Source organism: Cynocephalus volans, chromosome 2 (assembly GCF_027409185.1).
Source record: "Cynocephalus volans isolate mCynVol1 chromosome 2, mCynVol1.pri, whole genome shotgun sequence".
Lineage (NCBI taxonomy): Eukaryota > Metazoa > Chordata > Mammalia > Dermoptera > Cynocephalidae > Cynocephalus > Cynocephalus volans.
In genome coordinates, this window is record NC_084461.1 from 94,181,688 (window position 1) to 94,194,139 (window position 12,452).

At 38.6% G+C, this 12,452-nt stretch overlaps 1 protein-coding gene across 1 annotated transcript in view; it reads right to left on the bottom strand.

The window, feature by feature from the left end:
- FBXL17 (F-box and leucine rich repeat protein 17) overlaps positions 1-12,452 on the bottom strand; it is a 518,884-nt gene that overhangs the window by 14,824 nt on the left and 491,608 nt on the right. The window contains exon 8 of the mRNA XM_063087474.1: positions 5,757-5,899. Within this exon, the coding sequence (XP_062943544.1) occupies positions 5,757-5,899 (143 nt within the window). The remainder of the gene's footprint in view (positions 1-5,756; positions 5,900-12,452) is intronic.

A 12,452-nucleotide genomic window follows, 5' to 3' on the forward strand; every position in this document is an offset into this window, starting at 1 on the left:
TTTATCAGCAAAAGGAACAAGATGCTGATGTTTCAAGCAAAGGACTTAAGTTCAGATTTTAGGGCTCAGGCTACACCGTCTCACTATTTTTCATCACCCCTGTCTTCTGAAGCACATGCCATTGTGGGCTGCTTGGATAACGTTATGTCATCCATGACAGAGGACTGCGCCATCTGATACAGTCAGACACTCCTGACTTATTAGGACAGAATGTTTTCTTTTGTTCTGTAATACTTTGATATAGCATCAATTTAAAATCTTAAAATTTTGGCTGCTGGCAATCTGGAAACAGCTGCACATATGTGGCAGGGAATGGGGACTCCTTACAGGTACACACTTTGTTTCATGCGTGAATTGCTACCAAAACAGTCCTGGACACAGTGCCCCACAAATTATTTTTCTGTTAAACTGATTTTTCCAGTTAGTTCTGTATATTAGTTACAGAGTCCTGTATTATTTTCCCCATAGGGCTTTCCTGCTCACGATTCCTAAACAAGCTGATAAAAACTCTATTTTCTCCACAGAAATATTTAGGTTGTTGAGGTTTTCTCTTACCATAATTACTTCCTGAAAAATGCAGTGGTCAATTTTTCCTGAATATGTTTTACATTAAATTAGGCACACAAAGCTTGGCCCTTGATATTTCAAGGTTGTAAAGCAGACTCCTTGCTTGCGAGAGTTGACTGGTTTCTATTACTTTCTTTCTGTATTGGCTTCTCATTGATTTGATCAAATAAAATCTCTCTACCATCTAAATGAGGAACTCTGTATGAAAACCAGGATTTCTTATGTCTTGAAGAATACAACAACATTTATTATAAGAAGTCACCTATTTGACTCCTCAACTAACTTTGGTAATTGGGGCAGGCGAGAAGAGAGGTCTCGGCAACAGCAGTTTGATGAGAAATGAATTAATTTGATTATTTTCATGGTGTAGATCAATAATAGCCTCCACAGAGGTTGCTGGCCTGAAGGCAGCTGGATAATCAATAGGATCACACAGAGGCGGCTCTCCTCCCCCAGCAGCCTCTCTGATCTTTTTCTGGGCGGACTCTTCACGCCTGTGTAATTCTAATTTATGTCAACTAGAAATCAAAGAAATTCCAAGAGGCTTTGGTCATAGGACATTGGGGTGGACCTTTCACAATCTATTTATGTCTATTCCTTAAGTAATGTGGCTCCCACAGCCTTCCAGGCGCCTCTACTGGCCAATGAGAAGAAACCTCCCAGCAGAACCTGCTCAGGGCCAAGGCGGAGAAATGGTGTTAGGTAAATCGAGGTACACTTTCTCCTTCCCATCTACAACACTGCAGGGTCATAAGAACTAAGCATTTCAGGCAAAATGCTTTGCCAAGAGTGGTTCCCTCAATAACGCTCTTTAATGATACCCCAGACGCTGACATTTTCAAATCAAATGAACAGTGTATAAAATTAGTTCCGCATGAAGTTAAAAAAAAAACCCAGAAAGTGAAAGGGTGCTTTTAAAAGCTCCAGCATTTCTCCATCCAACTGCTTTTCACAAGAGTTTGGCACTTGAGAATTGCTACGTTTATGATGTTATTCACTGCTCATAATTCATCCCCTGTGTCTCCAAACTCCTGCATTAACACACACTGCAGAGGTTTCCACCATGACATTTTATCACCGAGGGCTCCCAAACCAGCCAGGCTGCCTCTGGTGAGGTCTGGTTTCTCAGCCAATGACATGCCACTGTGCTCCCCCTTTCTCATCAACCTTGTTACCCCAGACATTTTTCATTAACCTTGAACATTGCATTTCCATTTTCCCTATAGCTTTCCCATGATTTTTTTGTACTTTTCAGTTTTGTTCTCTATCCAAACTGCCTTGTAAGAAATGAGGAAAATATAACATTATTAGAAGAAACAGATCTATCGAGAATCTAGAATGCACTGAAGTTGGGAAAATAATTTTTAAGCTCAAAACCACTGACTATAATTGGGGAAACCAAAGTAAACATACTGCTCTTATTAGAGAATCCCACTGATTATACAAGTATTTTTAACTAAATCACCAAATAAACGAGAGTTAAGTTGATAGGTGATTTGGGGTCAACTCTAATTCCCAAGGTCAAGTAAGCCTTTGAACAGTCTTTAAGAATATAAGCTCACCCCAATTCATCAAAGCCGTCTCACACAGCGTTTTCTTCTCTTGGTTCTTACAATACTCTGAAGTTTAGGAGATTAAGTGGCGTCAGCTTCAAAACCCTCTAACATGCTTATCCATCCAGCAATCGGAAAAGCTGCTCAAACAGGGGCTTCCTAATGCACTTCCTAACTTTACAACAACATGAGGAATGCCGCATTTGTTGAATGGCTGGAGGACGCCTCCCTAGGAATCATCAGTGTTGCAGCCAAACAAATTTACTGCAGCTTAGCTTAGACATTGATAATCCAAGTACATGCTGCTTTCATCCACAAAGAATATGTTGCATGTTTTTTTTTTTTTTTTATCTGTTCTCTGTTACCTAATTGGGTGGGGGGGAGAGACAGAAGAAAAACACTCTTTCCTACAACAAATATAATGCATTTTGTTATTCCCGAAATTCCTCAAAAGCTGAAGTGAGTAAAACAGCACCAGTTTGGCAAAGTACAGCCTCCAAATTAATTATAAATAACCCCAAATGAATCTGACTGCATGTGAAAGAAAAGACAACCAGACTTCAATGTTTCTCAGAACCACAAGATCACAGAACACACAGACCTCACAAACGCCGTTCCTCCCCGATCCCACTGACAGCATATCTGACCAGAAGGTGAACTGTGTAGATGCTGTCTACAGGTCTCTTGCCTCCTGCTTTAGCACCAGTGGGTGAGCAGAAAGGGGGGAGGAGAACACAGACTAATGAGTTTTATTAGTGGTTAGCAGATTTGGTTGAGGTATAAGGAGAAGAGTGATAGGCCCAAATTAATTGTGTTCTTTAATGCTTTTTTGGCACAGAAGCTCACAGACTGGGATAGATAGTGGCTCCTCTTCTTCATACCCTAATCATAGTTTTTCTCTGTTTCCTATTTCTATTCTTATTTTTCACCTTTATTTTTCTTGTTACTTTCTGTTTCTTTACCTATTTGAACTATCTTACCTTTAATTCATTCTATTCTCTCACTTATCATCCCTGTGCCTGAGTTAGTAAGCTGACTCCAAATACAAAGTTTCCCATAGAGGCATTTGTTTTCCTTTGTGAAGTGCATAGAAAGTGCAATTATTGACAACTTTGTAGAAAATAATAATCTTAATTTTAAACTTGGGTAAGAAAAAAATTACAAAGGCAATATCTTCTCTGGATTTATTTTTTCCCTCTTTTAAATTTCCTTTCAAAATGGGATGGGGGCAATACAATTTTTTCTCACTTGGAAATTCAAATGTCACAACACAGGTTAATGTAATGATATTAATGATAAGAATAATCAGGAATACATAGCATTTTATATATAACAAATATTATTCTAAGTGCCTTATAAATATTAACTTATTTATATGCTCACAATTTACAAGATATGTCCTAGTATCATCTTCATTTTACAAATGAGGAAACAGGCACTGAGAGGTCAGGTACTGCTGAAGATGACACACCAGTAAGTGCAGAGCCCAGATTTGAACCTGAACTCTGGCTCCAGAGACCATATCCTCACTACTAATCTCTTTTCTTTGCTACTCAAATCTTTCTTTGAATCTAATGATAACTTAAAATCTGGAGATAGATGGCATAATACAAAAGTTGAAAGCTAAATAGCTACTCTAGTCTAAGTTTGTATCCAACTAAACTAAGCAGGCTTTTCTGTGAAGGCTTTATTTGTACTTTGTGTGTGGTTTGCAAAGTCTTCCATCCTTACAAACCTCTTGTGTTTGGCTCTGGGCTGCCTCGAGACTGAGGAAGCCAGACAGCAAGGCTGGGTTCAGCAGCAACCTGGGCTGGGCTGGGCTGGGCTGGGCAGACTGTGGCCAGATGGCACCGTCTACCCAAGGGGCTCTCAGAGTAGCTCTCTGGCTAGAGAAAGGATGCAGAGGCACCCCATAAAAGGGCTAAAACCCTCAGGGATATCGCTAATCTGAACAGCCTTGCTACCCTCATTTTGGATTAGTTTGCATTTGGGTAGAGAAGAACTCATTTCTTAATTTAAAACTCAGCAAAAAGCTGGTCAGCAAATATGTCTGGAATAATTTTCTCCTGTACTAATGGGAATATACAACTTCTACAATTTGTGTCTGACAGTTGAACTGATCTTAACAAATCTAGAATATGGACTAGAAACAGCAATTTCTGAGAATGGTTGTGAACACATAAATACATTTGAAAGTATACATTTTGATGTCACTGGTTAGATAGCACTGATGTAGCAGCTCCTTCTGGTAGAAGCTGAGGAGCTCTGCTGTCATTGTTTCATGTTTGCAAAGCACTTTGCCTATTGTGAACCCTTTAACTTGTTTTAAAAGAAGTCATTTTAAAGTGACAGTGTCAGTAGGAGTTAGGTTAGTTAGTTGTGAGATTTGAAGACTAGCAACACTTGCCTGAGTCTCAGTGCTGTTGCTTAGTTACAAACTAAGTCAGCTCTCCAGGCTGAGCTGATAATATATAATCAGATCTCTCTAAACATAACTAACTGGCAAAGGCTAGTATAAGTTGGGATTTTAAAGCATTTGGAGAAAAGAATTAGGTCAATTAACAAAAATGGCAAAGCACACAAGGGATCTGAGCCATTCTTCTGTTTGCGCCCAAATTTATTACATTTAGAAAATGCATGCCCTTTGAGAGGCATGTATATTTAGTTTCACATTCCTTTGCTAGATTTGTCCCTAATCACCTTTTGCAAAAGTAGCACATGTGTAAATTAGTATAAGATGAATAGTATCTGAGGAGAACCTTTTCCAAGGAAGCAGTTTCCAGGGCTGGAGACTGCCCCAATGGTCATGCCAGGATCACTGGACACAGACTCAAAAGATCTAGCATGAAGTCTTGGTTTAGTAGCCTTGGGCCAGTGTTTGGTCCTTCTGAGCTTTATTTTCTTCTCTTCACAATGAAAATAACTATTTCTTAGACTTTTTATAGGGAAGACATGGAAGTAACAGAGAGGAAAACACCTTTTTAGTACATGGTGTTCAATACAGATTTTTATTATCTTTCTTCTCAGTCTTCAAAGGGCCCCATGTTAAACATGGCACCATTTCTCAAACTCATGCTCAAGTCCCTGGTCAGCTCCACAGTCCTTCAGCTGGGCCTCTGGGACCGTTCTCATTATGTGCTAGGAGTGTCATCTGATGTGTGAGGAGATGCAAATTCCCACATGCCCCCTCATGGGCCCTTTCTTGTCCCCAAATGGCCAAAATACATAGATGTTGAGCACTGAAATTACACACTTGTGAAAAACTGATCTGGCACTGTTTTTTCCACCTTTACTGTTGCAGGAAACTTGGAACCTGGAATAGAATTTTACTGTTAGGCCCTGTAAATTATAGTTTGCCATGCAAACTTTTTAATTTTAGTCCATGGACTTATGAATAGGATGCCAAAATCTAATTTGACTGTGAATGTGATTGCTTTTTCCTTCTGCTTAAACGCAAATTCATTATTAGATGGAAAAATGCAAAAATAATCTCAGGTTAGTTTAGAAAATCAGGCAAATAATGCACAGCTGTAATAGAATATATATATGGGTCTATGGCAGGGGAGAACATGATATCAAGCTATTAATTACAATACTGATACGTAAAAGACAAACAACTTGATGGACAACTCTTACTTTATCACATCTCATCAGCCCCAAATATCTCAGAGACTTGCTGCTCTGTGCAATCAGGGTGGCTCCTTGATCTGTAATCTCTTTACACCATCCAACATCCACAGTCTCTATAGTCATGCTGTAACGCCCGATGGCTATCAGTGCTGCAAGGAGGGACAGAAAGGAAGAAAGCATTAATGTTAGCAGTGTAAGGGATCTCTATCTGATTATGACTGTTTCTCTCATTTCCTCACTAAATTTGTTCCTGTAATGTTGTGCGTAAATGAATGTTTTATAAACTAGATTAAATTTGAAATGCTTTAGGAAAGCTTTCTCTATGACAAACCCTTTTGCAAAGTGAATAATCATCCCATAATTTCCCTTTCACTGGACACAACCTTTTGTCAGTTTTATTCATTACAAGGTTACCTGTACTTTCAAATATTCATATCTGCAGAAGGAATAAATTAAAATGAATCACAAGCATAGCACTACAAAAAAACCCCAAATACTAACTAAATTTTACCTAAGGTAACTTTAATAATGTATTTTTAAAAAAGAAAAATCCCTGTAAGCACTATTTTGAGGTGTGTCACCCTGCATGTGAATTTCTTTACCAATTGGTGTAATTTTTTCCATCTGCTCATGACCTGTAAAATGTAAGACTATATAATATTTTCACATTAGTCCTTCTTGGGACTGTTAGGAATTAAGACTACATTATACATGCAGTTGAATTTAATTGCTGCCATGGTACAATGCAGTAAAGGGAATGCATTTGTTATGGTGAATTTCCTCACCATATCAGAAGTCTTCCTTCTATTAACATAAAATGAAGCCTGCCATCTGAAAACTATGACAGTATCTCTAGTCTTCTTGGCTGTTCAGCATGGTTCCACTATGAAACTGCAGATGCTTATCCCATAATCTACTATGTGCACTACGTATCACTGCAAAGCTCATCATCCTGTCAGAGTGACCAATCAGTGAATGTGGCTCTTTTCTACAAACTTCTGATTTGATAGATATGCACAACTTTACATTTATGAAGCAGAAAAACAGAATTCAATATCTTCAGCCAGAATATGTTTATAGTGCTTTGGTTTGTAAATGAAATAAATGCCTGTAAATAATGCCACAAATATTAAAAAGGAAAAAAGAAATTGCTAATTATTTCCTTATTCTATGGTAGCATGAGTTGATTTCTGTGACATTAAAAACAGATGATATTTTCCAAAATGTGTTGACTAGATTGCTAAGAGTAGAGTGACTTACTCATGTAAATGAATGTTAACTCTTACAGCTTACAGAAAAATACACTTGGCAAAATCTCTTTGCTAATAACCTCAGTAATTTTTTTTTTCTAACTAGAAAAGTCATGCCCATGCATTCCAGTATCAAAGAACTCCCAGTAGCAAGATATTTAATGTTTTACAAAAACAACAATCATGATCCCAGTGCTTCCCAGTGAAAATATCACAAAGAAAGTACTTTTGTTTAAGTTCCTCATGCTATCAGCTTGTTAATGGTCTCATCTTTGCACATGCTGCTTTTGCATTTAAAGTTTTCCAAGGGATTGGGGGGACATGCCACATACTAAAGTTCTGCTGAAATAGTCTGAATAATATTTTTTTGTGTTAGGAGCAATATCTCAGATTAATCCCATTGGTGTCCCTAACCTAAGAAGATTTTGTTCTTTCTGGTATTGTCCTAACTTTCATTGGTTATGATATCCTGAGGATCTCCTATGATAAATGAAGTAGGAGATACATAAAAGAAATCCTTTTCAACACAAAGTGCTCAAACTGTGATTTCAAAAGATGACAAAGCACAAGTTGCAGATTGGTCCAAGGTCGGTAGATTGTGTACAGTTGTTTTATTGAAGTTTGAGGCTAGAACAGGAAAGCCCTTCACTATTCAGAAAAGGTAAATAGGTAAATCAAATGATATGAGAAGTTTCAGGGTTTGCTTTGTAAGCAAATGAAGAATCAACAGCTATTGACTCTGGGTGTTAAAATCACTATTGTGTCTGGTGTATTCTTTTCTTTTCTTTTTTCTTGTCCAAATTAAAATACACAATAAATAAGAAAACTGAAGATAAATAAGGGTATTCAATTTTTTGTTTTGACCTAGTTCTATTTACTCAAGTTAGAATTAAACTTTATTTTTCCTGAATTCACGCATTTATTCAATAAGCACCTCATGAGCTCTACAGTATTTTAGCCAACACTTATTGACTATTTTTCATGTGCCAGGCCCTCGACTAAAATTTCAGATGCATTATTTGATTTAATCCTCATAGCAACCCTACGAAGTCTTACTCTAATTTCCTTTTGAAAGATCAGTAAACTGAGTCAAAGAAGGATTGAATAACTTTATTAGTGAATAACTTTCCTAAATAGTAAGTGGGGGAGTGGGTTTTAAGTTGGGAGCCAGCTCTGAGCCCTGGCTACACAGCAGATTTACTAAATCAGAATCATGGGGCCAGGCAACAGGCGATTGCAGTAGGCTATACCACCAGTGGAGGACTGTGGTGTGACACACTGGGCCTGTGCTGGGTACTGGGGATGCAAAGGCTCATGGAGCTCAGAAGCCAGTTGAGTGGAGGTGGTGGGTAGAAATGAGGAACAGCCAAGTAAACAATCATAATAGCAATTGATTGGCTCATTGCCTATCTCTTCCCATTCCTAACTCCTTCTCGCCTTGTAGATTTCAAGTCAAAGGTCAGCTTCTTAGAAATGATCAGCTGATCATTTACTACTATAGAGAATGTTATTATTTATTTGTTTACTTTTTTATCCACCCCTCCCCCATTAGAGCAACAACTATTCACTTCTGTATGCCAGGCACCTAGCACGTGCCTGGTACAAAGTAGATTCTCAAAAATACTAATTGAATACACCAATGACTATAATGTGGTTAGGTCTATTATAGAGGCATACCAAGGGGTCACAGGAGCCTCTCAGTAGTCAGGACAAGAGGGACACCACAGATGCCCTCACAGAAGAGCTGAGCTAGGTCTTGAAAGATGAATAAGCATTCTCCAGAAAAACAAAGAATCAAAGGTGAGTATGTTGGGCAAAGGAAATAGCATGTGCCAAGGTAAAGAAATGAGAAAGGATGGGGGACTTCCAGGAAAATGGTAGACTAGAGGTGCCCAGGGTGTGTACTTCCAGCAGAAGATGATTGAAATGGGCCCACTGCCACTGCTGCTGCAGTCACCAGAGCCATTGTCTGGTTCCAGAATCATCGCCTATCACAGAGCCGCTCCCTGCAGAGCATCAGTCCTGAGGGTTGCTTGTCACTGGGCGGACTCCTCAAATGCGAGGGAGTTGGCTGCAACCATCACTGCCCCTGCTGCTACCAAGGACCCTGCAGACACAATGGAGGCAATTGCAGCCACCAGTCCTGATACTGTCCCCAAGAGCTAATCCTACTGTGGCCAAGGACACTGGAGATATGAGGGAGATGGCTGCAGCCACCACCATGAGGCAACCCCACTTCCACCAAGGACACCAAGGACACCACAGATATGAGGGAGGCAGTTGCAGCTTCCAGCACCACTGCTGCCCCATGAGGTAACCCCACTGCCACTGCAGACTTTGCAGACACCAGGGAGGAAGTTGATGATGCCACTGCCACTGCTGTGAGGTAACCCCGCTGCCATTGCAGACTCCACAGATGTGCAGACCACTGCTGTGGACACCACAGATAAATGTCAGCTATTTCAACTGCCACTGCTGCAGTTACCGCCACCACCAGTGCTGCCAGATAGCCACCATCCTCGTGCAAGTAACCTGCCACCACTGGAGTCACGGCTGCCACACAGGCAGCCTGTCAAAGCCATGTCTACAACCACCACCAGCATAAGGGCAGCCTGCTACCACCCAGTAGCCACAGTAGCCACTGTCACTGAGCAGGCAGACTGCTGACCATTCAACTGCATTGATACAAGAAGGGTCACCAGCAGAATCCAGGGAAAGAGAGTAATAGAAAAAGCAACTGCTCTACCAGATGACCAGACATCAATGTAGAGATAATAGAAATATGAAAAAAACAAGAAAATATGAGTTCACCAAAGGAATGCAATAACTTCCAAGTACCAGACGCCATAGAGCAGGAAACCTTTGAAATAACTGAAAAGGAATTTGGCGTAAAAATATAAGGAAATTCAATGAGACACAAGAAGACACAGATAGATAACACAATGAACTGAGCAAAACTATCCAGGATATGAAGGAGGAAATTTACAAAGAGATTAATACTTGAAAATAGAATGTAGCAGAACTCATGGAACTGAAGGAGTCATTCAATGAAATAAAAAGCACAACTGAGAGCTTAAGCAGCAGGCTAGAGCAAGCAGAAGAAAGAATTTCTGACCTTGAAGACAGTCTCTTTGAAATAACTCAGATGAACAAAAAAGAAAAGAAAAAAGAATTTTAAAAAATGAAGAAAATCTAAGAGAGATAGCACACAACCTTAAGTGCACAAACATCTGAATCATGGGAATTCCTAAAGGGATGAGAAAGGAAAAGGCATTGGGAACATATTTAATGAAATAACAGCAGAAAACTTCCCAGGTGTAAGGAGAGACACGGGCCTTTATATTCAAGAGGCTCAGTGATCCTCAAACAGATTCAATCCAAAAAGTTCCTCTCTGAGTCACATTATAGTCAAACTGGCAAAGCTCAAAGACAAAGAGAGACTCCTGAAAACAGCAAGAGAAAAGCATCAAATCACCTATAAGGGAGCCCTTACCAGACTAACAGCAGACTTCTCAAAAGAAACACTACAGGCCATAAGAGAATACGATGATATATTCAAAACAGTAAAAGAAAAAAACTGCCAGCCAAGAAAACTATACTCAGCAAAGCTTTCTTTTGGAAATGAAGAAGTAGTATATTTCCCAAATGAACAAAAATTACTAGAGTTCACCATCACACAACTAGCTCTACAAGAAATCTTCAAGGGAGTCCTGCATCTGGAAACCAAAAAACAGTAATCTCTACCATGAATACACAAGAAAGAACAAAACTCATTGGTAGAATAAAAATGCACATAAGAAAGAGAGAAAAACTGTATTTTACCACCCCCACAAACCAATGAACAGCAAAGGGAAAGAAAGAAATGAAAGATATTTAAACATCCAAATGAAAAGTGATAAAATTCCAGAAGTAAGACAATACCTTTCAGTAACAACCTTAAATGTAAATGGATTAAATTCCCCACTCAAAAGACACAGATTGGCTGATTGAATCAAAAAGCTAGACCCAACCACATGCTGTTTACAAGAGACTCACCTCACCTGAAAAGACACACACAGACTAAGAATGAAGGGAAGGAAAAAGATATGCCATGCAAATAGGAATCAAAAATGAGCAGGAATAAGTACTCTTATATCAGATAAAATAGACTTTAAATGCAAAACTGTAAAAAGAGACAAATAAGGTCACATATAATGGTAAAGGGATCTATCCAGCAAGAAGACATAACAATCAGAAATATATATGCACCCAACCCTGAGCACTCAGATAATAAAGCAAACACTATTCAACCTAAGGAAAGAGATAGACCCCAAAACAATATTAGTTGGGGACCTGAACACCTCTTTCTCATCACTGGACAGATCATCTAGGCAACAAGTCAACAGAGAAACACATGATTTAAACCACATTTTAGACCAATTGGACTTGACAGATATCTACAACACATTTTCATCCAAAAACCACAGAATATACATTCTTCTCATCAGTGCATGGGATATTCACCAGGACAGACAACATGTTAGGTCACAAATCAAGCCTCAACAAAATTTAGAAAACCTTGACATCATTTCAAATATCACACACAACAACAGATTAAAACTAAAAATCAATAACAAGTGAAACTCTGTAAACTGTCCAAACACATGGAAATTAAACTACATACTCCTGAATGACATATGGGTCCAAGAAGAAATTAAACAGGAAATAAAAAAATTTCTTAAAACTAATGAAAATAAAGACATCAGACCAAAACCTGTGAGCTACTGCCAAAGCAGTATTAAGAGGGAAGTTTATTGCAATAAACACTCACATCAAAATAATAGACAGATTTCAAAAAAACAACCTAACATTACACCTCAAAGAACTAGAAAAACAAGAACAATCCAATCCCAAAATTAGTAGATGGGAAGAAATAAGATCAGAGCAGAACTAAATAAAATGGAAACTCTAATAATGATACAAAAGTTCAATGAAACAAAAAGTTGGCTTTTCAAGAAAATAAACAAAATAGAGACAAACCATTACTTAGGCTAACTAGAAAAACAAGAGAGAAGACTCAAACAACAAAAAGTAGAAATGAAAAAGCAGATACTACAACTGATTATGCAGAAATACAAAGGACATTAGAGACTATTATAAACAACTATATGCCAACAAATTTGAAAACCTGAAAGAAATGGATAAATTTCTGGATACATACAAACCACCAAGATTGAACTAAGAGGAAATAGAAAACCTGAACAGACCAAAAGAAACAAAGAGACTGAAGAATAATCAGCACTCTCCCAACAGACAAAAACCCAAGACCCGATGGCTCTACTGATGAATGCTACTAAACATTTAAAGAGGAATTAATACCAATTATCTTCAAACTATTCCAAAAAATTGAAATAGAGGCCATTCTCCCAAGCTCATGCTATGAGGCCAGCATCACAAAGATACAACACACAAA